The 24,584-nt window shown below is 53.6% G+C and overlaps 1 protein-coding gene and 13 non-coding genes across 14 annotated transcripts; 8 read left to right on the forward strand and 6 right to left on the reverse strand.

The window, feature by feature from the left end:
* Nucleotides 1-3,196: 3,196 nt before the first annotated feature.
* On the reverse strand, nucleotides 3,197-6,535 carry LOC138242687 (protein diaphanous homolog 2-like). The gene is made up of 4 exons (XM_069198243.1): nucleotides 6,443-6,535; nucleotides 5,023-5,115; nucleotides 4,221-4,517; nucleotides 3,197-3,202 (listed from the first exon to the last, which is right to left on the reverse strand). Exons 1-4 carry the CDS (start codon nucleotides 6,533-6,535, stop codon nucleotides 3,197-3,199), a joined length of 489 nt encoding a protein of 162 aa, XP_069054344.1.
* Nucleotides 6,536-16,809: 10,274 nt separating this feature from the next.
* On the forward strand, nucleotides 16,810-16,882 carry trnaf-gaa (transfer RNA phenylalanine (anticodon GAA)). The gene has a single exon. It is a non-coding gene; the product is annotated as a tRNA-Phe (tRNA).
* A 109-nt stretch (nucleotides 16,883-16,991) lies between these two features.
* trnav-aac (transfer RNA valine (anticodon AAC)) lies at nucleotides 16,992-17,064 on the forward strand. Its single transcript has one exon. It is a non-coding gene; the product is annotated as a tRNA-Val (tRNA).
* Nucleotides 17,065-17,638: 574 nt separating this feature from the next.
* Nucleotides 17,639-17,710, reverse strand: trnah-gug (transfer RNA histidin (anticodon GUG)). The gene has a single exon. It is a non-coding gene; the product is annotated as a tRNA-His (tRNA).
* A 694-nt stretch (nucleotides 17,711-18,404) lies between these two features.
* On the forward strand, nucleotides 18,405-18,477 carry trnav-cac (transfer RNA valine (anticodon CAC)). The gene has a single exon. It is a non-coding gene; the product is annotated as a tRNA-Val (tRNA).
* Nucleotides 18,478-19,098: 621 nt separating this feature from the next.
* trnad-guc (transfer RNA aspartic acid (anticodon GUC)) lies at nucleotides 19,099-19,170 on the reverse strand. Its single transcript has one exon. It is a non-coding gene; the product is annotated as a tRNA-Asp (tRNA).
* Nucleotides 19,171-20,194: 1,024 nt separating this feature from the next.
* trnaf-gaa (transfer RNA phenylalanine (anticodon GAA)) lies at nucleotides 20,195-20,267 on the forward strand. Its single transcript has one exon. It is a non-coding gene; the product is annotated as a tRNA-Phe (tRNA).
* Nucleotides 20,268-20,376: 109 nt separating this feature from the next.
* trnav-aac (transfer RNA valine (anticodon AAC)) lies at nucleotides 20,377-20,449 on the forward strand. The gene has a single exon. It is a non-coding gene; the product is annotated as a tRNA-Val (tRNA).
* Nucleotides 20,450-21,023: 574 nt separating this feature from the next.
* Nucleotides 21,024-21,095, reverse strand: trnah-gug (transfer RNA histidin (anticodon GUG)). Its single transcript has one exon. It is a non-coding gene; the product is annotated as a tRNA-His (tRNA).
* Nucleotides 21,096-21,789: 694 nt separating this feature from the next.
* Nucleotides 21,790-21,862, forward strand: trnav-cac (transfer RNA valine (anticodon CAC)). The gene has a single exon. It is a non-coding gene; the product is annotated as a tRNA-Val (tRNA).
* A 621-nt stretch (nucleotides 21,863-22,483) lies between these two features.
* Nucleotides 22,484-22,555, reverse strand: trnad-guc (transfer RNA aspartic acid (anticodon GUC)). The gene has a single exon. It is a non-coding gene; the product is annotated as a tRNA-Asp (tRNA).
* Nucleotides 22,556-23,579: 1,024 nt separating this feature from the next.
* On the forward strand, nucleotides 23,580-23,652 carry trnaf-gaa (transfer RNA phenylalanine (anticodon GAA)). Its single transcript has one exon. It is a non-coding gene; the product is annotated as a tRNA-Phe (tRNA).
* A 109-nt stretch (nucleotides 23,653-23,761) lies between these two features.
* Nucleotides 23,762-23,834, forward strand: trnav-aac (transfer RNA valine (anticodon AAC)). The gene has a single exon. It is a non-coding gene; the product is annotated as a tRNA-Val (tRNA).
* Nucleotides 23,835-24,408: 574 nt separating this feature from the next.
* On the reverse strand, nucleotides 24,409-24,480 carry trnah-gug (transfer RNA histidin (anticodon GUG)). Its single transcript has one exon. It is a non-coding gene; the product is annotated as a tRNA-His (tRNA).
* Nucleotides 24,481-24,584: the final 104 nt, after the last annotated feature.

Below are 24,584 nucleotides of genomic sequence, written 5' to 3' on the forward strand. Positions count from 1 at the left end.
CAGGACACACAGACACACACACTCACACACCCTGGACAGGACACCAGTCCATCACATGACACACACAGACTCACTCACACACCCTGGACAGTACAGCAGTCCATCACAGGACACACACACACCAGGGCCAGTTTTCCCAGAAGCCAATTAGCCCAAAAACCTGTCTTTGGACTCGGAGAACACAAGGAGAACATGCAGACTCCACACAAACAGTTCCGAAAGCCCGAAAAGTGGTTGACGTTTTAATTTGGCAACGCCACGATGGATCCCAGTTTTTTTTTTATTTTGGAGGCCAAAGAGGACAAAAAAGGAAACGTCCGGAGTCTTGTAGCGTGAAAAGGGTTTAAATTTCGACTTAAGGAGTTGGCCATCGTTATATTTCGCGAGGTATATAATACAGGGGGAAAAAGAACATTTACATTTATCAATCTACTAGTAATACTGGGTGGATGTCACGTTCCCCAAAGTTCAGTGTCTCTCTCTAATAAAGTAGAAACGCGACATTAAACTCCGTTCGAAACGGGAGAAATCACCAGGACACGATACAGCTGACGTCCGGAAAAGAAAAAAAGAACTCCTATTCCCATTTGTAATGACCCTGTCGTGTTTTTCCCGGTGTACGCTTCTCTTTCGGAGACCGTTTCTCTCTGGTGTTGTTTTGCTGTTGGAATAAATGCCGAGGTGACCCTTCTGTGTGGAGTCTGCGTGTTCTCTCCAGCGGGTCGTTTCCTCCACCGCAGGGGCTGGTCGAACCGGGGTCTCCCAATCGTCACAGAAGTGTGTGTCATTTTGGGTGGTGGGGGGGGGTGCATCGGGGATACTGCGCCCCGAGGGGGTGGCCTCTCACCTTGCTCCGGACGATGGGAGAAGACCTGTACCTTCACGAGTCCGGGTTGTGAAAACTTCTTCTGACAGTTCAAAACGTTTCAAAGAGACTACAGCGCTACCCTGTGTTCCATTTCTATCGTGTATTATTAGACAGTCATAAGTATCTGTCCTGATCACAGAGTCCCCCTCTCACTGCCAGGACAGGAGCCCAGTGCAGCACGAATAATAATAATAATTAATAAGTCTGGACCCTCCACTCAGAGCTCTTCCCAGGTCAGGGGGATCCCCTCCAGCCCCCCCAGTGTGCAGCCCCCACCTGGATGATGCTCCAGTCCGCTCAGCACACAGCAGCTCTCAGTGGGGAGGAGAGCAGAGGGATGGAGCCAGTTCAGAGAGGGGGGTGAGTAGGAGGCCATGATGGGTCAAGACCAGGGGGGGAATCAGGCCAGGACACTGGGGTAACACCCCTACTCTTCTCCAGAGACACCTCGGGATTGTTAATGAGTCTCATTAACGTCTGTTGACGTCTCATCCGAAGGACGGCGCCTGTTTACAGTCCAGTGTCCCCCGTCACTATACTGGGGCATCAGGACCCACACAGACCGCAGGGTGAGAGCGCCCCCTGCTGGCCCCACTCACACCTCTCCCAGCAGCAACTTTGGGGGGGGGGGGGGGGGGCAGGGAAAAAACCAAAAGCTAAACAGATTTTTTTTTAAAAAAATTTATTGATGCTTAACAAAAGGTCATCAGTCCAGTCTGGGGGCCATCAGCTTCAGTCCAGTGCAGTCTGGGGTCCCTCAGCTTCAGTCCAGACTGGGGTCCCTCAGCATCGGTCCAGCACAGTCTGGGGTCCCTCAGCTTCGGTCCAGCACAGACTGGGGTCCCTCAGCTTCGGTCCAGTCTGGGCTCCCTCAGCTTCGGTCCAGCACAGACTGGGGTCCCTCAGCTTCGGTCCAGCACAGTCTGGGGTCCCTCAGCTTCGGTACAGCACAGCCTGAGGTCCCTCAGCTTTGGTCCAGTCCAGTCTGGGGCCTCTCAGCTCCAGTCTAGTCCAGTCTGGGGCCCCTCAGCTCCAGTCCAGTCCAGTCTGGTGTCCCTCAGCTCCAGTGCAGTCCAGTCTGGGGTCCCTCAGCTTCAGACCAGCACAGTCTGGGGTCTCTCAGCTTCAGTCCAGCACAGACTGGGGTCCCTCAGCTTCGGTCCAGCACAGACTGGGGTTCCTCAGCTTCGGTCCAGCACAGTCTGGGGTCACTCAGCTTCAGTCCAGACTGGGGTCCCTCAGCTTCGGTCCAGCACAGTCTGGTGTACCTCAGCTCCAGTCCAGTCTAGTGCCTCTCAGCTCCGGTCCAGTCCAGTCTGGTGTCCCTAGGCTCCAGTCCAGTTGTCTGGTGTCCCTCAACTCCAGTCCAGTCCAGTCCAGTCCAGTCCAGTCCAGATGTTAGCAGGCACAGAACCAGGAAAGGAACCTGGAAAGAATATTGTTATTGCAGGTGTGAGGGACATAGACACAGACGTCACCATGACATCAAACAGCAAGAGGAGACTCCTCCTTGAATCACAGACATGACCGGGCGGCGCCCCCCTGTCTGCTCACCTGCTCCTCCTCTTCCTCTTCTTGTCCTTCCCGGCAGCCTGCTCCTCCTCTCCCTCGCTCTTTCTCTCCTGAGCTACAGGCTCCGCCACCTCCATCGGCTCGTCTTGATCTTCTGTCTCCACCGACACGCAGCTCAGGGACATCAAAAAGACGCATCGGCGCTTCTGAAGCAGAGACAGGAGAGTCACGTTAAGAGTCGGACTGGACACTCCAGTACATGAACACTGCACTGAGAGAGAGAGGGGTTCATACAGACACACTGACTGGACACTCCAGGACATGAACACTGCACTGAGAGAGAGAGGGGTTCATACAGACACACTGACTGGACACTCCAGGACATGAACACTGCACTGAGAGAGAGAGGGGTTCATACACACACACTGACTGGACACTCCAGTACATGAACACTGCACTGAGAGAGAGAGGGGTTCATACAGACACACTGACTGGACACTGGACAGGAGTAAAGAGAGGATCAGAGCATTACCCACCTTCTTTTTCTTCTGTCTCACAGGAGGTGGTGATTGGACCTCCTCCAGCTGGAGTCCGAGGAGGGAGAGAGGGGGCAGGAGAGGGACAGCACAGGGAGAGAAAGAGAGAGACAGGTGAGTCAAGTGTCCCAAGAGCACAGAGACTCTGCTGAGATCACACTTGCAGTGAGTGAGCCTGGGTGTAGCCCACTAATACTGACCCACTGGACACCACAGGACAGAGAGGAGGAGGAGAGAGACACACTGAGGACAGAGAGGAGGAGGAGAGAGACACTGACAGTCAGGGCTGAAATAGAGAGAGACAGAGAGGCAGGGACAGGCAGACAGCAGGCCGAGAGAGACACTGACAGACAGGGCTGAAAGAGACACTGAGACCCAGGGACAGACAAGACGGCAAAACTCCACCACAGACAGGACAGGGGGCAGGGTGGGACCAGCACTGACCTCCTTCCTCTCTCCTGCCGGAAGAGCTGTCTCCACCTCCTCTTCCTCCTGCAAGTCAAGAGACAGGCTTAGAGAGAGACGGGCTGGCGGGACATCGGCGAACAGAGCTGAAGTCAGAGAGCAGAGGAGACAGGCCCAGCTGGGACAACGCAGGACAGACAGAGAGACAGACAGGGAGACACACGGAGAGACACAGGGAGAGAGACCCAGCTGGGACAACGCAGGACAGACAGAGAGCAGGGAGACACACGGAGAGAGAGGAGGGAGGGAGACCCAGCTGGGACAACGCAGGACAGACAGAGAGACAGGCAGGGAGACACACGGAGAGACACAGGGAGAGAGACCCAGCTGGGACAACGCAGGATAGACAGAGAGCAGGGAGACATGGAAAGACACAGGGAGAGAGACAGGGAGAGAGGGACAGACACAGAGAAAAAGAGAGACTCAGACAGAAGGACAGAAAGACAGAAAGAGAGAAGTACAGATGGACAAAAAGACAGAGAAAAGGACAGAAAGACAGATGGACAGAAGGACAGATGGACAGAGAAAAGGATAGATAGAGTGATGGATAGAAAGACAGAAAAGGACAGAAAGACAGATGGACACAGAAAAGAACAGAAAGACAGAAGGACAGAGAAAAGGACAGAAGGACAGGACAGAGAAAAGGACAGATGGACAGAGGGACAGATGGACTGAAGGATAGACGGACAGATGGACGGACAGACGGACAGAAGGTCAGACGGACAGACGGACTTTGCCCCACTTGCCTCGTCAGACATCTCAGCCTCTCTCCTTGCCCTCCGCACCGGGGAGCCCCAGGCGGGGCCTGGCGGGGCCGGGCGGGCGATGGGGGGCAGGACGGGCGGGGGCAGGGGCAGGGGCACCGCCCCGGGCAGCAGGGGGGGCTCGAGGGGCATGGCGGCGAGGAAGGGGGGGCGGCAGGGCGGGGCGGGCAGGGGCCTGAGGGGGCTGGAGGGGGGGGCCGGGGGCGGGGAGCGGAGGGGGCTCTCGGGCGAGGAGGGGGGGGACACCGAGCGGAACGAGCCGGGCGAGCCCGAGCGGGACGAGCAGGGCGACCCCGGGAGCTCCAGCTGCAGCTCGGCCGCCCTCTCCAGCTTCTGGACGAGCTCGGGGAAACAGGAAGACACCACAGGATTCTGTCCAGCGGGGAGAGGGGGAGACACAACACAGGGGGGATGAGGAGCAGAGACTACGCCTGGACAGGTGAGTGTGTACAGTGTGTCCAATGAGAGTGTGGACAGGTGAGTGTGTACAGTGTGTCCAGTAAGAGTCTGGACAGGTGAGTGTGTACAGTGTGTCCAGTGAGAGTGTGGACAGGTGAGTGTGTACAGTGTGTCCAGTGAGAGTTTGGACAGGTGAGTGTGTCCAGTGTGTCCAGTGAGAGTCTGGACAGGTGAGTGTGTACAGTGTGTCCAGTGAGAGTGTTGGCAGGTGAGTGTGGACAGTGTGTCCAGTGAGAGTGTGTCCAGTAAGAGTCTGGACAGGTGAGTGTGGACAGGTGAGTCTGTACAGTGTGTCCAGTAAGAGTCCGGACAGGTGAGTGTGTCCAGTGTATCCAGTAAGTGTCTGGACAGGCGAGTGTGTCCAGTGTGTCCAGTAAGAGTGTGGACAGGTGTGTCCAACAGTAAGAAGCTGTCTTACCCTGTAACCCAGCTCAGGGGTGTTAGGGGGTGCTCTGTCTCCTCCCCAGATCTCACCTTCAGGTCGTGTGAAATGCCGGACCACTAGAAGACGCTGGAAACGAGGACACAAGACAGAGATCAGGTCCACAGAGCTCACTCAATCACTACAGCAAGCAGAGACCTCTCGGCCATCAGGACTGTGGGGGTCAGAGTGGGGAGCTGTAGGGTATCGGGAGTTTAGGGGTCAGTGTGGGGAGCTGTAGGGTATCGGGAGTTTAGGGGTCAGTGTGGGAAGCTGTAGGGTATCGGGAGTTTAGGGGTCAGTGTGGGGAGCTGTAGGGTATCGGGAGTTTAGGGGTCAGTGGGGGGAGCTGTAGGGTATCGGGAGTTTAGGGGTCAGTGTGGGGAGCTGTAGGGTATCGGGAGTTTAGGGGTCAGTGTGGGGAGCTGTAGGGTATCGGGAGTTTAGGGGTCAGTGTGGGGAGCTGTAGGGTATCGGGAGTTTAGGGGTCAGTGTGGGGAGCTGTAGGGTATCGGGAGTTTAGGGGTCAGTGGGGGGAGCTGTAGGGTATCGGGAGTTTAGGGGTCAGTGTGGGGAGCTGTAGGGTATCGGGAGTTTAGGGGTCAGTGGGGGGAGCTGTAGGGTATCGGGAGTTTAGGGGTCAGTGGGGGGAGCTGTAGGGTATCGGGAGTTTAGGGGTCAGTGGGGGGAGCTGTAGGGTATCGGGAGTTTAGGGGTCAGTGTGGGGAGCTGTAGGGTATCGGGAGTTTAGGGGTCAGTGTGGGGAGCTGTAGGGTATCGGGAGTTTAGGGGTCAGTGTGGGGAGCTGTAGGGTATCGGGGGTTTAGGGGTCAGTGTGGGGAGCTGTAGGGTATCGGGGGTTTAGGGGTCAGTGTGGGGAGCTGTAGGGTATCGGGGGTTTAGGGGTCAGTGTGGGGAGCTGTAGGGTATCGGGAGTTTAGGGGTCAGTGTGAGCAGCTGTAGGGTATCGGGAGTTTAGGGGTCAGTGGGGGGAGCTGTAGGGTATCGGGAGTTTAGGGGTCAGTGGGGGGAGCTGTAGGGTATCGGGAGTTTAGGGGTCAGTGTGAGCAGCTGTAGGGTATCGGGAGTTTAGGGGTCAGTGGGGGGAGCTGTAGGGTATCGGGAGTTTAGGGGTCAGTGGGGGGAGCTGTAGGGTATCGGGAGTTTAGGGGTCAGTGTGGGGAGCTGTAGGGTATCGGGAGTTTAGGGGTCAGTGTGTGGAGTTGTAGGGTATCGGGAGTTTAGGGGTCAGTGTGTGGAGCTGTAGGGTATCGGGAGTTTAGGGGTCAGTGGGGGGAGCTGTAGGGTATCGGGAGTTTAGGGGTCAGTGTGGGGAGCTGTAGGGTAGATGTGGGGCACCGGGCCCACCACAGGGCGGCCGGTCCAGTCTCGCGGAAGGCGACCGGGTCAGACTTACGGAAAAGCACCGGGACTTGGGCCGGGATCTCTCCCGCTGCCAGTCCGGGTTCGGCCTGACCGGTGTGACCTGTGAAGACGCCAAACTGCTCATCTCCAAGACAGCTCTGACCACATAGCCCAGCCCAGTCGTGTCGAGACTAGAGGCCTTGGGCAGTCTCTACAGTGTGTCCAGTGAGAGTGTGGACAGGTGAGTCTCTACAGTCTGTCCAGTGAGAGTCTGGACAGGTGAGTGTGTACAGTGTGTCCAGTGAGAGTGTGGACAGGTGAGTGTGTACAGTGTGTCCAGTGAGAGTCTGGACAGGTGAGTCTCTACAGTGTGTCCAGTAAGAGTCTGGGACGTCCAGAGGCAATCTGTGCTCTCAGAAGGCCATAATGGACCCGCGACCCTGTCTCTTGAGCCGAGGCATGTCCTCAGTCAAGATCACCACTGGAAGTGTCTCTCCTCGTCTGGAGGTGTTACCGTGAGACCTGGTCTGTCAAGCGCTTTGCGCTGCTATGTGTGTGAAAGGTGCTCTATCAGTGAAGTTTATTATTATTATTATTATAATACAGCGAGCGCTGCTGGGGGCGGAGAGGTCAGTCGGAGGAGGGCTGGACGCTGGACGCTGGACGGCGGGCGGGAGGGGTGGACTTACGACGCCTCGCCAGGCTCGGGTCCTGCTGCGACCGCGCACGGCCGTGCGGCATCTCTGTCGGTCCATCGTCCTGCCGAGACAAGCAGAGTCACAGAGGGGAGGGGAGGGGGCGGAGCCACACAGCTGGGCGGCTTGTTCCCCACCCCCGCCCCCCTCTGTGTATAGAAGAGCCTCCTGTCCTGACTGGAGGACCTCACCCAGCTGTGGCTGGAGAGAAGCCAGGGTATCGGCTTCAACCACAGGGCTGGGCGGCTTGTTCCCCACCCCCACCACCCTCTGTGTACAGTAGAGCCTCCTGTCCTGACAGGAGGAGCTCACCCAGCTGTGTCTGGAGAGGAGCCAGGTTATCAGCTTTGTTCCACACCCCCGCCACCCTCTGTGTACAGAAGAGCCTCCTGTCCTGACTGGAGGAGCTCACCCAGCTGTGTCTGGAGAGAAGCCAGGGTATCGGCTTCAACCACAGGGCTGGGCAGCTTGTTCCCCACCCCCACCACTCTCTGAGTAGAGGTGCACCTCCTCTCAATATCTTTTTACAGCACGATCACACCCATAAGAGTTGAGTAACGGTAAAAAAAACAACTTATTTCTCCACTTATTTTGTTATTTCTCACTTTTGACTGACTTACCGATTTCACGGGGATTCTGAAGAGCGTTTCTGAAGCTGAAACTAACGATCTAAGTCGAAGTAACTTTATTGGAAGAAACACGTGTTTAGAAAGGACTATATAGCGCTTTCCTCCTCCTCTTCTCTCTTCACTCCTCTGAGCTCATGGGGCTCCGGCGCCGCCCCCGCTCTGTGACGTCAGGCGGCTCATTGTGACGCCCCCGTGACGTCGCCCCAAACGCGCTCACGGCTCGGCCGCGAAACAAAAATGGCCGACATTTTTCACGGTTGCTGTTTTTTTTTGGGTGGACATTTTATTTTTCCCAACTCTCGGCGGCCAGCCGGGTGTCCCTGTACGACCCCGGTAGTCGCCACCTCGGACAGGCAGGGGAAACGGGTCCAGCTGTTTCCGGCCCAAGGCTTACAAAAGCTGCACTTGAATTTAAAGACAAAATCACGTCGAGGGCGCATTCAGCACCCCCACGTCCAACACGGGTTTCCGTGGGGTTTGGTTCAGTGAAATTAGACCCCCCCGCCGACCCCCAAATCAAAGAAAGACCAAACTCCACCCCCCTCTAGCGCCCAAGGGCGGAAATTTCGGGCCACGCCACGTCCAAAAAACACGGGTTCCCCCCCCCCCCGTCCTGCGGGGAAAAGAAACGTCATTTTCTTTTCCGAGCGCTGCGTGGGACCTCACGACCCCCCCCCACCCCAAAAAAAAAAAACGGGCTTCGCAGACAAGGAAAACCGGGCACGTCGACCTCTCTACAACACCACCCGGCTGTTTCTGTTTCAAACCGTGGGAAAAAAATAAATACAATTTCGCCCTTCACCGACCGCCGCGCAAAAAAACACAACTTCACGCTACAGAAACGGCCTGTGTGAGGGGGGGGCACGGGAAAAAAATAAAACCTGCGTGTTTTTGGCAGAGTAAGCTCAGCGGGGAAACTCCCTGAATCTCGGGGTTGCTTCTTGAACCCCGAAAACGACCTTTTTTCTCTCTCGTTTTCTTGGTGTCTGGGACGTTCACGAACTCCCGCGTCGGTGCGATTCCCAGCGGGACTTGAACATAACGCCCCCCGTGGAGCCACAGCACCCCCGTGTGGCCGAGAGGACTACCACCCGCAGGGCTGAGCTTTTACTGCCGTGTCCCGCTTTCACTCTGGTGATGAAGGAGGGAATCAAGGAGGAGAATTAATATTGTGATCCACCAGTCCATCACAGGACACACACACCCTCACACACCCTGGACAGGACACCAGTCCATCACAGGATGTTCAGTGCCTCTCTCTAATAAAGTAGAAATGCGACATTAAACTCCGTTCGAAACGGGAGAAATCACCAGGACACGATACACCTTGCTCCGGACGATGGGAGAAGACCTGTACCTTCACGAGTCCGGGTTGTGAAAACTTCTTCTGACAGTTCAAAACGTTTCGAAGAGACTACAGCGCTACCCTGTTTTCCATTTCTATCGTGTATTATTATACAGTCATAAGTATCTGTACTGATCACAGAGTCCCCCTCTCACTGCCAGGACTGAAGCCCAGTGCAGCACGAATAATAATAATAATTAATTCGTCTGGACTCTCCACTCAGAGCTCTTCCCAGGTCAGGGGGATCCCCTCCAGCCCCCCCAGTGTGCAGCCCCCACCTGGATGATGCTCCAGTCCGCTCAGCACACAGCAGAGGGAACAGAGGGATGGAGCCAGATCAGAGAGGGGGGTGAGTAGGAGGCCATGATGGGTCAAGACCAGGGGGGGAATCAGGCCAGGACACTGGGGTAACACCCCTACTCTTCTCCAGAGACACCCCGGGATTGTTAATGAGCACAGAGAGTCAGGACCTTGGTTTGACCTCCCATCCGAAGGACGGCGCCTGTTTACAGTCCAGTGTCCCCCGTCACTATACTGGGGCATCAGGACTCACACAGACCACAGGGTGAGAGCGCCCCCTGCTGGCCCCACTCACACCTCTCCCAGCAGCAACTTTGGGGGGGGGGAGGGAAAAAACCAAAACCAAAAGCTAAATAGATTTTTTTTTAAAAAAATTTATTGATGCTTAACAAAAGAACAAAAATTACAAGCTTCAGTCCAGACTGGGGTCTGGGGTCCCTCAGCTTCAGTCCAGTCCAGTTTGGGGCCCCTCAGCTTCAGTCCAGTCCAGTCTGGGGCCCCTCAGCTCCAGTGCAGTCCAGACTGGGGTCCCTCAGCTTCAGTCCAGCACAGACTGGGTTCCCTCAGCTTCGGTCCAGCACAGTCTGGTGTCCCTCAGCTTCAGTCCAGACTGGGGTCCCTCAGCTTAGGTCCAGCACAGTCTGGGGTCCCTCAGCTCCAGTCCAGTCCAGTCTGGTGTCTCTCAGCTCCGGTGCAGTCCAGTCTGGTGTCTCTCAGCTCCGGTCCAGTCCAGTCTGGTGTCCCTAGGCTCCAGTCCAGTCCAGTCTGGTGTCCCTCAGCTCCTGTCCAGTTCAGTCTGGGGCCCCTCAGCTTCAGTGCAGTCCAGTCTGGTGTCCCTCAGCTCCACTCCAGTCCAGTCCAGTCCAGATCTTAGCTGGCACAGAACCAGGAAAGGAACCTGGAAAGAATATTGTTATTGCAGGTGTGAGGGACACAGACACAGACGTCACCATGACATCAAACAGCAAGAGGAGACTCCTCCTTGAATCACAGACATGACCGGGCGGCGCCCCCCTGTCTGCTCACCTGCACCTCCTCTTCCTCTACTTGTCCTTCCCGGCATCCTGCTCCTCCTCTCCCTCGCTCTTCCTCTCCTGACCCACGGTCTCCGCCGCCTCCATCGGCTCGTCTTGATCTTCTGTCTCCACCGACACGCAGCTCAGGGACTTTAAAAAGACGCACCAGTGCTTCTGAAGCAGAGACAGGAGAGTCACGTTAAGAGTCGGACTGGACACTCCAGGACATGAACACTGCACTGAGAGAGAGAGAGGGGTTCATACAGACACATGACTGGACACTCCAGTACATGAACACTGCACTGAGAGAGAGAGGGGTTCATACAGACACACTGACTGGACACTCCAGTACATGAACACTGCACTGAGAGAGAGAGAGGGGTTCATACAGACACACTGACTGGATACTGACTGGACACTGGACAGATGTAAAGAGAGGATCAGAGCATTACCCACCTTATTTTTCTTCTGTCTCACAGGAGGTGGTGATTGGACCTCCTCCAGCTGGAGTCCGAGGAGGGAGAGAGGGGGCAGGAGAGGGACAGCACAGGGAGAGAAAGAGAGAGACAGGTGAGTCAAGTGTCCCAAGAGTACAGAGACTCTGCTGAGATCACACTCGCAGTGAGTGACACCGACACTAACCAGCCTCAGGACAGCACTGCTAGAGCACCACAACCCAGACTCAACCACATCACAGCACAGATCAAACAGCAATATCTCACACACTGGGACACACACACACAAACACAACATAAACTGGAATGCTACAGAACCTTAAACAGACAATACACACTAGCTGAATATTTGACCAAAATAAAAAATAACAAACAGAAACAGACCCTGACGAAGTACAGGCTCAGTGACCACAACCTGGCCATAGAAACTGGGCGACACAGGCAGACCTGGCTGCCCAGAGAGGACATGCTGTGCTCCCACTGCCAGCGGGGAGAAATAGAGACAGAGGTGCACTTCCTACTGCACTGTGACAGATACTCTGGGATTAGAGAAACATTCTTCCCGAAATTCAGAAATCTAATCCCAGAGTTCCCACACCTGCCAGAATCACAACGGGTCCCAATCCTACTGGGAGAGGGAGGAGTGAACTCAGTTGATCTGGCAGCCCAGTATGTGATCTCCTGTCACAGCCTGAGGAACAGTGAGTCTGTCTCCCAATAATGCTCCAGCCGCCTACAGTATATGTCAATATTTTATAATATGTCTTTGTTGTAAATGTCTGTAACGTGTCTGCTTTATGCAGAGAGTGGCGGGGGTTGGATGTCAAGGCCTGACGATACCGTATTACGCAGAGAGTGGAGGGGTGGGATGTCAGGGCCATACGACACTTCTTTATTCAGAGAGTGGAGGGGGTAGGATGTCAGGGCTAGATGACACTGCTTTACACAGAGAGTGGAGAGGTGGGTGTCAAGGCTATACGACAGTGCTTTCCGCAGAGAGTGGTGGGGGTGTGATGTCAGGGCCATACAACAGTGCTTTACACAGAGAGTGGTGGGGGTGGGATGTCAATGCCATATGACACTGCTTTACACAGAGAGTGGCGGGGCTAGGATGTCAGGGCCATATGACACTGCTTTACACAGAGAGTGGTGGGGGTGGGATGTCAGAGCTTGACGACACTGCTTTATGCAGAGAGTGGAGGGGTGGGATGTCAGGGCTATACGACAGTGCTTTCGACAGAGAGTGGTGGGGGTGTGATGTCAGGGCCATATGACACTTCTTTACGCAGGGAGTGGCAGGGGTGGGATGTCAGGGCCTGACGATACTACTTTACACAGTTAGTGGTGGGGGTGGGATTTCAGGGCCATACGACACTTCTTTACGCAGAGAGTGGCAGGGCTTGACGACACTGCTTTATGCAAAAAATGGAGGGGTGGGTGTCAGGGCTATATGACAGTGCTTTCCGCAGAGAGTGGTGGCGGTGTGATGTCAGGGCCATACAGCAGTGCTTTACACAGAGAGTGGTGGAGGTGGGATGTCAGGGCCATATGACACTGCTTTACACAGAGAGTGGCGGGGGTGGGATATCAGGGCCTGACAACACAGCTTAACGCAGAGTGTGGAGGGGTGGGTGTCAGGGTTATACGGCAGTGCTTTACGCAGAGAGTGGTGGGGGAGGGATGTCAGGGCTTGACAACACTGCTTTATGTAGAGAGTGGAGGGGAGGGTTTCAGGGCCATAAGACACTGCTTTATGCAGAGAGTGGAGGGATTGGTGTCAGGGCCATATGACACTACTTTACACAGAGAGTGGCGGGAGTGGGATGTCAGGCCCTGACGATACTACTTTACGTAGACAGTGGCGGGGGTGGGATGTCAGGGCCTGACGATACTTATTTACGCAGAGAGTGGCAGGGGTGGGATGTCAGGGCCTGAAGATACTGCTTTTCGCAGAGAGCGGAGGAGGTGGGATACAACCTCTCAGTGGGGCCAGCAGGGGGCACTCACCCTGCGCTCTGTGTGGGTCTTAATGCCCCAGTGTAGTGACGGGGGACACGATCTGGCCCACCAGCGACGAGCAGGTTACCAGATCTAGACAAAGGGGGCAACTCTTAGTCGTATGAGCTTAGACACACATCGCAGCGATTAAAAAAACAAAACAAACATATTATGTCTGTTACTAACGACTTTTTTTTCCTACATTGAAAGTCTCTTTCCCAGGTGATTTTCTAGCGCGACTGGGGCTCTTCATTTCTCCTCGGTGTCTCATCGCGGGCGGATTTGAAACAGACCACAGAAGATGGTCACACACTATATTATTATTGAGAGACAGGCTCACTGTACCTCAGGCTGGGACAATAGATCACACTGTATTATTATTATTAAGATTATTGAGAGTCTGGCTCACTGTTCCCCAGGCTGGGACAGGAGATCCCACACTGTATTATTATTATTGAGAGACAGGCTTACTCTCTGTTCCTCAAGCTCAGACAGGACATCACATACTGTATTATTATTGATTGACAGGCTCACTGTTCCTCAGGCTGGGACAGGAGATCACACACTGTATTATTATTATTTAGAGACAGGCTCACTGTCTGTTCCTCAGAGTTGGACAGGAGATCCCACACTGAATTATTATTTTAGAGAGACAGGCTCACTGTATGTTCCCCAGGCTGGGTCAGGAGCTCACACAGTATTATTATAATTATTGAGAGACAGTCTCACTGTCTGTTCCTCAGTCTGGGACAGGAGATCACACACTGTATTATTATTATTGAAAGACAGGCTCACTGTCTGTTCCCCAGGCTGGGACAGGAGATAACACTGTATTATTATTGAGAGACAAACTCACTGTCTGTTCCTCAGGCTGGGACAGTAGATCACACTGTATTATTATTATTGAGAGTCTGGCTCACTGTTCCCCAGGCTGGGACAAGAGATCCCACACTGTATTATTATTATTTAGAGACAGACTCACTGTCTTTTCCTCGGTCTGGGACAGTAGATCACATTGTATTATTATTATTAATATTATTGAGAGTCTGGCACACTGTTCCCCAGGCTGGGACAGGAGATCCCACACTGTATTATTATTATTTTGAGAAAGGCTCACTGTTTGTTCCTCAGGCTGGGACAGGAGATCACACACTGTATTATTTTTATTGAGAGAGAGGCTCATTGTCTGTTCATCAGACTGGGACAGGAGATCCCACACTGAATTGTTATTATTGAGAGACAGGCTTACTCTCTGTTCCTCAGGCGAAGACAGGACATCACATACTGTATTATTATTGATTGACAGGCTCATTGTTCCTCAGGCTGGGACAGGAGATCAGACACTGTATTATTATTATAGTGAGACAGGCTCACTGTATATTCCCCAGGCTGGGACAGGAGGTCATACATTATATTATTATTATAGAGAGACAGGCTCACTGTATGTTCCACAAGCTGAGACAGGAATTCACACTGTATTATTATTATTGAGAGACAGGCTCACTGTCTGTTCCTCAGGCTGGGACAGAGGATCACACACTGTATTATTATTGAGAGACAGGCTCACTGTCTGTTTCTCAGGCTGGGACAGAGGATCACACACTGTATTATTATTGAGAGACAGGCTCACTCTCTGTTCCTCAGGCTGGGACAGGAGATCACACATTGGCTTGTTATTGAGAGGCAGGCTCACTGTCTGTTCCTCAGGCTGGGACAGGAGATCACACGCTGTATTATTATTATTGAGAGACAGGCTCACTGTCTGTTTCTCAGGCTGGGACAGGAGATCACACACTGTATTACTATTATTGACAGATAGGCTCACTGTGTCTTCACTTGGGCTTGAACAGGAGATCACACACTGGATTATTATTATTGAGAGAGGCTCTCAGTCTGTTCCTCAGGCTGAGACAGGAAATCACACACTATTATTATTACTGAGAGACAGGCTCACAGTCTGTTCCTCAGGCTGGGACAGGAGATCACACACTCTATTATTATTATTGAGAGACAGGCTCACAGTCTGTTCCTCAGGCTGGGACAGTAAATCACACACTCTATTATTATTATTGAGAGACAGGCTCACTGTCTGTTCCTCAGGCTAGGGTAGGATATCACACACTGTATTATTAGTATTGAGAGAAAGCCTCAGTGTTCCCCAGGCCGGGAAAGGAGATAACACATTGTATTTTTATTATTGAGAGACAGGCTCACTGTTCCTCAGGCTGGGACAGGAGATCCCACACTGTATTATTATTATTGAGAGACAGGCTCACTGTCTGTTCCTCAGGCTGGGACAGGAGATCACAAACTGTATTATTATTATAGAGAGACCTGCTCTTTCCTGACTGTTCCTTAGGCTGGGACAGCAGATCATAATCTGCTTTATTATTATTGAGAGACTGGCTCACTCCTGTCTGTTCCTCAGGCTGGGACAGGAGATCACACACTGTATTATTATTATTGAGAGACGGGCTCACTGTCTGTTCCTCTGACTGGGGCAGGAAATGACACACTGTATAATTAGTATTGAGAGACAGGCTCAGTGTTCCCCAGGCTGAGACAGGAGATCACACACTGTATTATTATTATTGAGTATCTGGTTCACTGTTCCCCAGGCTGGGACAGGAAATCACACACTGTATTATTATTATTGAGAGACAGGCTCACTGTCTGTTCCTCAGGCTGGGGCAGGATATCACACACTGTATTATTAGTATTGAGATACAGACTCACTGTCTGTTCCTCCTGCTGGGACTGGAGAACACACACTGTTCTATTATAACTGAGGGACATGCTCACTGTTTGTCCTTCAGACTGGGACAGGACATTCCATACTAGGTTATCATTATTGAGAGACAGGCTCGCTGTCTGTTCCTCAGGCTAGTACAGGAGATCACGCACTGTATTATTATTATTTAGATACAGGCTCACTGTGTGTTCCTCTGGCTGGGACAGTAGATCACACTGTATTATAATTATTGAGAGGCTGACTCACTGTTTCCCAAGCTGGGACAGGGGATCACACACTGTATTATTATTGAGAGACAGGCTCACTGTCTGTTCCTCTGGCTGGGGCAGGGAATCACACACTGTATTATTATTATTGAGAGACAGGCTCACTGTCTGTTTCTCAGGCTGGGACAGGAGATCACACACTGTATTATTATTGAGAGACAGGCTCACTGTCTGTTCCTCTGGCTGGGGCAGGGAATCACACACTGTATTATTAGCATTATTAAGAGACAGGCTCGCTGTCTGCTCCTCAGGCTGGGACAGGATATCACACACTGTTGTAGTGTTCTCTCACGAGGCACCAGTTCTGTAGGGGTTTGGGCATTTACTGGGACAATTATTTTTGTGGCAGTAAATCACAAAATTGATTATTTTAATGGTCTTAGAATCCAACCATGCGACATAACTCAAACAATGCACACACAGGTACTAATACACGAGGATACATTTGTTAATATATAGAATATGCATGCAAACCTAACAGATCTTATCGTAAGGCTTAACAGAATACAAAAGATATAAATTCATTCAGTTACAAAGAGTTACACATATCAAGAGGACATAAGTATATCATTCATTTAGACCGTTTCGTAATTGAACTTGTTTACAACGTCTACATGAGATACTCAAAACAAGAACATAACCCTTAGGAATTAAATTGATATCAACTGGTTGGGAGCAGTAATGCAATAAGGTTCAATACTCACTGCCAGTGGGTCCCTTTTCTCACCGTTTCCGTAGTGCAGCGGTTATCACGTTTGCCTCACACGCGAAAAATCCCCGGTTCGAAACCGGACGGGAACAGCCTCTTTCTGTACGCTCCTGTACTTCACAGAGGTCTTGAGCGACCGGTCACATGTTCCTTTCCTTCTGAGTGACGTTCCTGCAACACTCTCCCGCTGCTCTTGGTGCGCTCATGCCGCAACACAGGAAGGCTGGAGCAGGTGGCTGTGGGCTTTGCGCACTGCCGAAATAGCTCAGTTGGGAGAGCGTTAGACTGAAGATCTAAAGGTCCCTGGTTCGATCCCGGGTTTCGGCATTTTGTTTCATCGCGCCCTTTGTTCCTCTCTCCAGCGCCCCCTGCCTACAGTGACGCGTCCCTTTCTCAGCCCGAAACGCAAGCGAGACACCAGCAGCAGTCCCTGCAGGTTTCCGTAGTGTAGAGGCTATCACGTTCACCTAACACGCGAAAGGTCCCCGGTTCGAGACCGGGCGGAAACAGCCTCGTTTTGCACGCTCCTGTACTTCACAGAGGTCTTGAGCGACCGGTCATTTGTTCCCAATGTATTTCCGGTGCCTTCGTGCACTCCTGTACCAAACGCACGTTCCTTCTGTACGCGGAGCCGATCATTTGCAATTGGGCTGTGCCGACAGACCAGGTCGAGCTCTGTCGGCTCAAAAGCAGCGCAGGACCTGCAAGAACAACAGAAAGATTAGCATCCAGCGGGGGCCTCTTAGTGAGCCCAAGAGCTCATCAAGAATCGGCTCCAGCAACAGGGCTGGGCGCATTGTTCCATTCTCCGCCCACTCTCGGTGTAAACAAGTCCCTCCTGGTCTCTGCTTGAAATGCACTTTCCTGCGTTTGCTTTGGTGTAACTGGCTTCCCCTGCATGGGCGAATGTGAAGAAGATCCTTAGTAAGTCATTGAAGAAAACCGAGAAGAGGTCGGAGTGGCCTCTGTCGTTCATCAACGATCCAGTCAGGCAGTACTCCTCTGTAAAGCGCCGTTCGTTCACGTCGATTGGCTTTTTTTTGCCTTCATTCGTGCGAGTAGTAAAAGCAGACGCCCCTATTCTGCCGTGACCCGGATTCGAACCGGGGTTGTTGCGGCCACAACGCAAAGTACTGACCACTATACGATCACAGCGAGTTACCGAGACACACGCGGCAGGGCGGAAAGGGCTGTGCTCTCTTCGTGTGACATAATTCGGAAAAGTCCTGACGTTGCATTTCAACTGAGCCCCAGTATACATCGACCCTTCGACACTCTGAGTGACAACTCTCTTGCGTGTTTTCTCATATTTATGTAGTTTGCTTGCTTGATGCCGTGAACAGCATGGTTGTTCGCTGCCATATAGTCTAGCGGTTAGGGTTCCTGGTTTTCACCCAGGCGGTTCGACTCGGTTTTGCCTCCTGCTTTCCAAAAGATCAGCACCGTGTACGAAAGAGCCGCATTAAAACTACTCGAACGTGCAAAACGTGCGAGAAGAGGGGGCGCTTGTTTCCAACCGAAACTTCTCGCGTGTGAGACGAGCTGATCATCGCTGTGGGAGGGTTACTCTGGTAGACAGGGCTGACCTTCGGCAATAGGATTTATAGTCTCCAAGATGATATTTGCACTTTCTGGAGAGGCGATTTTCTCCACTTCAGTAGCCCGATTTCGTCGATTGCGTGGAGAGGGCTGTAGAATGTGGCGCCGCCTTTCCTGCTCCGTCCATGACAGGCGTGCTGGTCTCTGGAGAGAGAGCACGGTCCATCAGCGCACTCCAATAAAGGCACTGGAAGCAGCTAAATCGCATTGGCGAAGCTCAGCGCTGGGCCGCTGGGCACGTCTTACCACCGTTTCCGTAGTGTAGTGGTTATCACGTTCGCCTCACACGCGAAAGGTCCCCGGTTCGAAACCGGGCGGAAACAGACATCTTTTGTCGCCAGGCACAAAAGGGGATTGGGGATTCGCCTAGCGCTGTGATCGAACAGACCCACTGGACCCACCTCTTAGTGTGGCGGGATCTGCACAGTGCATGTCACAGCGCATCCTGCTTTCACTTCAAGGCGCGTCCTGATGCACCCCAGTCTCCCGCGTGACAGGTGGGGACAGGTGACAGGTCCTATACTAACGAGGAAGACATCGCTCTCTCCGACCCCCGGCATCGTGTCCCGACCCACCGTGCTGGAAGCCGACGCGTGCTGTGATTCCTTTACGGAGCAGAAATGACAACCGAGGAGCCGAGAGATCATTTCAGCATTTCGCGTCTGAACGGAAAACACAAACGACCAACTCGGAATGACTTGCCTTTGACGCTTCTCAAAGCGTTCTTTGTGCATCGAACAGACCCACTCACCTCTTAGTGTGGCGGGATCTGCACAGTGCATGTCGCAGCGCTTCCTGCTTTCACTTCAATGTGCTTCCTGATGTCGAGTCGACTGCCGTGCGGAGGCTCTGAAAGCGAGAGCAATGAAAAGGTGCACGACGCTGTGAAAGAAAACAGAGAAGTGAAAGGCAGTCATTTCTCTAAGGAGGTGAAAGAAAAGCTACTCCCCGTCGGGGAATCGAACCCCGGTCTCCCGCGTGACAGGCGGGGATACTTGCCACTATACTAACGAGGAAGACATCGCTCTCTCCAACCCCCGGCATCGTGTCCCGACCCAGCATGCTGGAAGCCGACGCGTGCTGTGATCCCTTTACGGAGCAGAAATGACAACCGAGGAGCCGAGAGATCATGTCAGCATTTCGCGTCTGAACGGAAAACACAAACGACCAACTCGGAATGACTTGCCTTTGACGCTTTTCAAAGTGTTCTTTGTGCACGACGACTGCGCCGCCTAGCAGATACAAAGGGGTTGTACAACTTTGAACTAGCAAATGGAAGAGGGCTAAGCCCCCTCTCTTTTAGCCCAGGTTCGATCTGTCTCCCAGAATCACCAGGGCGCACACACACACACACCCGTGCCGTTGAAGTGCTCTGCTTCATTTCTAAGTGCAACTCAACATTCACTCCTACCCCGAGTGCAGAAAAGACAGCATCCACAGCAACAACAGCTCAGGTCTCTGCACAGGAGCTAAGCTGCCCTCATCTCCTCTGCTCTGCGGCTCCTGCGGAGTGGAGTCCTGCCTGGAGCCGTGTTTGCAGGCGGCGGCTCCCCGCGCCCTGTCTGGGCGTCGTGTCCAAGAGCTCCTGGGAGGAAGAGCGAGCCCTCCCACTCGGGGGCTTTTCCACGGTCTGTGTGAGGAGGGGCGGGTGTGTCCAGTAGCTTATCGAGCGGAAGCCTGGGGCGGCGGAGAGCTGTGATCGTGCAGACCTTGAGGTGTCACCTCTTTGTCTGCTTTCCCGCCCCCCCTCCGCCCAAGCTCTGCTCCAAAGTAGCCCGGCAACCCCTCACACCTGCACGTGTCACAACCTAAGGTGCGGTCATGAGACACCCATGGCGTGTCGTTCTGTTCTTGCTAATTGTTTCCTGCCCGTCGCAGGCAGGAGTCCATGCGAGGAAGATGCGCTGGACAGAGCTCAGAGGGCGCAGCTGGGTGGCTTTCCTTCTGAGTGACGTTCCTGCAACACTCTCCCGCTGCTCTTGGTGCGCTCATGCCACAACACAGGAAGGCTGGAGCAGGTGGCTGTGGGTTTTGCGCGCTGCCGAAATAGCTCAGTTGGGAGAGCGTTAGACTGAAGATCTAAAGGTCCCTGGTTCGATCCCGGGTTTCGGCATTTTGTTTCATCGCGCCCTTTGTTCCTCTCTCCAGCGCCACCTGCCTAAAGTGACGCGTCCCTTTCTCAGCCCGAAACGCAAGCGAGACACCAGCAGCAGTCCCTACAGGTTTCCGTAGTGTAGCGGCTATCACGTTCGCCTAACACGCGAAAGGTCCCCGGTTCGAGACCGGGCGGAAACAGCCTCGTTTTGCACGCTCCTGTACTTCACAGAGGTCTTGAGCGACCGGTCATTTGTTCCCAATGTATTTCCGGTGCCTTCGTGCACTCTTGTACCAAACGCACGTTCCTTCTGTACGCGGAGCCGATCATTTGCAATTGGGCTGTGCCGACAGACCAGGTCGAGCTCTGTCGGCTCAAAAGCAGCGCAGGACCTGCAAGAACAACAGAAAGATTAGCATCCAGCGGGGGCCTCTTAGTGAGCCCAAGAGCTCATCAAGAATCGGCTCCAGCAACAGGGCTGGGCGCATTGTTCCATTCTCCGCCCACTCTCGGTGTAAACAAGTCCCTCCTGGTCTCTGCTTGAAATGCACTTTCCTGCGTTTGCTTTGGTGTAACTGGCTTCCCCTGCATGGGCGAATGTGAAGAAGATCCTTAGTAAGTCATTGAAGAAAACCGAGAAGAGGTCGGAGTGGCCTCTGTCGTTCATCAACGATCCAGTCAGGCAGTACTCCTCTGTAAAGCGCCGTTCGTTCACGTCGATTGGCTTTTTTTTGCCTTCATTCGTGCGAGTAGTAAAAGCAGACGCCCCTATTCTGCCGTGACCCGGATTCGAACCGGGGTTGTTGCGGCCACAACGCAAAGTACTGACCACTATACGATCACAGCGAGTTACCGAGACACACGCGGCAGGGCGGAAAGGGCTGTGCTCTCGTCGTGTGACATAATTCGGAAAAGTCCTGACGTTGCATTTCAACTGAGCCCCAGTATACATCGACCCTTCGACACTCTGAGTGACAACTCTCTTGCTTGTTTTCTCATATTTATGTAGTTTGCTTGCTTGATGCCGTGAACAGCATGGTTGTTCGCTGCCATATAGTCTAGCGGTTAGGGTTCCTGGTTTTCACCCAGGCGGTTCGACTCGGTTTTGCCTCCTGCTTTCCAAAAGATCAGCACCGTGTACGAAAGAGCCGCATTAAAACTACTCGAACGTGCAAAACGTGCGAGAAGAGGGGGCGCTTGTTTCCAACCGAAACTTCTCGCGTGTGAGACGAGCTGATCATCGCTGTGGGAGGGTTACTCTGGTAGACAGGGCTGACCTTCGGCAATAGGATTTATAGTCTCCAAGATGATATTTGCACTTTCTGGAGAGGCGATTTTCTCCACTTCAGTAGCCCGATTTCGTCGATTGCGTGGAGAGGGCTGTAGAATGTGGCGCCGCCTTTCCTGCTCCGTCCATGACAGGCGTGCTGGTCTCTGGAGAGAGAGCACGGTCCATCAGCGCACTCCAATAAAGGCACTGGAAGCAGCTAAATCGCATTGGCGAAGCTCAGCGCTGGGCCGCTGGGCACGTCTTACCACCGTTTCCGTAGTGTAGTGGTTATCACGTTCGCCTCACACGCGAAAGGTCCCCGGTTCGAAACCGGGCGGAAACAGACATCTTTTGTCGCCAGGCACAAAAGGGGATTGGGGATTCGCCTAGCGCTGTGATCGAACAGACCCACTGGACCCACCTCTTAGTGTGGCGGGATCTGCACAGTGCATGTCACAGCGCATCCTGCTTTCACTTCAAGGCGCGTCCTGATGCACCCCAGTCTCCCGCGTGACAGGTGGGGACAGGTGACAGGTCCTATACTAACGAGGAAGACATCGCTCTCTCCGACCCCCGGCATCGTGTCCCGACCCACCGTGCTGGAAGCCGACGCGTGCTGTGATTCCTTTACGGAGCAGAAATGACAACCGAGGAGCCGAGAGATCATTTCAGCATTTCGCGTCTGAACGGAAAACACAAACGACCAACTCGGAATGACTTGCCTTTGACGCTTCTCAAAGCGTTCTTTGTGCATCGAACAGACCCACTCACCTCTTAGTGTGGCGGGATCTGCACAGTGCATGTCGCAGCGCTTCCTGCTTTCACTTCAATGTGCTTCCTGATGTCGAGTCGACTGCCGTGCGGAGGCTCTGAAAGCGAGAGCAATGAAAAGGTGCACGACGCTGTGAAAGAAAACAGAGAAGTGAAAGGCAGTCATTTCTCTAAGGAGGTGAAAGAAAAGCTACTCCCCGTCGGGGAATCGAACCCCGGTCTCCCGCGTGACAGGCGGGGATACTTGCCACTATACTAACGAGGAAGACATCGCTCTCTCCAACCCCCGGCATCGTGTCCCGACCCAGCATGCTGGAAGCCGACGCGTGCTGTGATCCCTTTACGGAGCAGAAATGACAACCGAGGAGCCGAGAGATCATGTCAGCATTTCGCGTCTGAACGGAAAACACAAACGACCAACTCGGAATGACTTGCCTTTGACGCTTTTCAAAGTGTTCTTTGTGCACGACGACTGCGCCGCCTAGCAGATACAAAGGGGTTGTACAACTTTGAACTAGCAAATGGAAGAGGGCTAAGCCCCCTCTCTTTTAGCCCAGGTTCGATCTGTCTCCCAGAATCACCAGGGCGCACACACACACACACCCGTGCCGTTGAAGTGCTCTGCTTCATTTCTAAGTGCAACTCAACATTCACTCCTACCCCGAGTGCAGAAAAGACAGCATCCACAGCAACAACAGCTCAGGTCTCTGCACAGGAGCTAAGCTGCCCTCATCTCCTCTGCTCTGCGGCTCCTGCGGAGTGGAGTCCTGCCTGGAGCCGTGTTTGCAGGCGGCGGCTCCCCGCGCCCTGTCTGGGCGTCGTGTCCAAGAGCTCCTGGGAGGAAGAGCGAGCCCTCCCACTCGGGGGCTTTTCCACGGTCTGTGTGAGGAGGGGCGGGTGTGTCCAGTAGCTTATCGAGCGGAAGCCTGGGGCGGCGGAGAGCTGTGATCGTGCAGACCTTGAGGTGTCACCTCTTTGTCTGCTTTCCCGCCCCCCCTCCGCCCAAGCTCTGCTCCAAAGTAGCCCGGCAACCCCTCACACCTGCACGTGTCACAACCTAAGGTGCGGTCATGAGACACCCATGGCGTGTCGTTCTGTTCTTGCTAATTGTTTCCTGCCCGTCGCAGGCAGGAGTCCATGCGAGGAAGATGCGCTGGACAGAGCTCAGAGGGCGCAGCTGGGTGGCTTTCCTTCTGAGTGACGTTCCTGCAACACTCTCCCGCTGCTCTTGGTGCGCTCATGCCACAACACAGGAAGGCTGGAGCAGGTGGCGGTGGGTTTTGCGCGCTGCCGAAATAGCTCAGTTGGGAGAGCGTTAGACTGAAGATCTAAAGGTCCCTGGTTCGATCCCGGGTTTCGGCATTTTGTTTCATCGCGCCCTTTGTTCCTCTCTCCAGCGCCACCTGCCTAAAGTGACGCGTCCCTTTCTCAGCCCGAAACGCAAGCGAGACACCAGCAGCAGTCCCTACAGGTTTCCGTAGTGTAGCGGCTATCACGTTCGCCTAACACGCGAAAGGTCCCCGGTTCGAGACCGGGCGGAAACAGCCTCGTTTTGCACGCTCCTGTACTTCACAGAGGTCTTGAGCGACCGGTCATTTGTTCCCAATGTATTTCCGGTGCCTTCGTGCACTCTTGTACCAAACGCACGTTCCTTCTGTACGCGGAGCCGATCATTTGCAATTGGGCTGTGCCGACAGACCAGGTCGAGCTCTGTCGGCTCAAAAGCAGCGCAGGACCTGCAAGAACAACAGAAAGATTAGCATCCAGCGGGGGCCTCTTAGTGAGCCCAAGAGCTCATCAAGAATCGGCTCCAGCAACAGGGCTGGGCGCATTGTTCCATTCTCCGCCCACTCTCGGTGTAAACAAGTCCCTCCTGGTCTCTGCTTGAAATGCACTTTCCTGCGTTTGCTTTGGTGTAACTGGCTTCCCCTGCATGGGCGAATGTGAAGAAGATCCTTAGTAAGTCATTGAAGAAAACCGAGAAGAGGTCGGAGTGGCCTCTGTCGTTCATCAACGATCCAGGCAGGCAGTACTCCTCTGTAAAGCGCCGTTCGTTCACGTCGATTGGCTTTTTTTTGCCTTCATTCGTGCGAGTAGTAAAAGCAGACGCCCCTATTCTGCCGTGACCCGGATTCGAACCGGGGTTGTTGCGGCCACAACGCAAAGTACTGACCACTATACGATCACAGCGAGTTACCGAGACACACGCGGCAGGGCGGAAAGGGCTGTGCTCTCTTCGTGTGACATAATTCGGAAAAGTCCTGACGTTGCATTTCAACTGAGCCCCAGTATAC

Source organism: Lepisosteus oculatus, chromosome 14 (genome assembly GCF_040954835.1).
Source record: "Lepisosteus oculatus isolate fLepOcu1 chromosome 14, fLepOcu1.hap2, whole genome shotgun sequence".
Lineage (NCBI taxonomy): Eukaryota > Metazoa > Chordata > Actinopteri > Semionotiformes > Lepisosteidae > Lepisosteus > Lepisosteus oculatus.

Coding starts and splice junctions, on each gene's coding strand:
- LOC138242687 (XM_069198243.1), bottom strand. CDS start 6,535: ATGAGCAGTTTGGCGTCTTCACAGGTCACACCGGTCAGGCCGAACCCG. Junction 5,116..6,442: donor CCAAGTCCCGGTGCTTTTCC/GTAAGTCTGACC, acceptor CCTCGTTTCCAG/CGTCTTCTAGTGGTCCGGCA. Junction 4,518..5,022: donor CCCCTGAGCTGGGTTACAGG/GTAAGACAGCTT, acceptor CCCGCTGGACAG/AATCCTGTGGTGTCTTCCTG.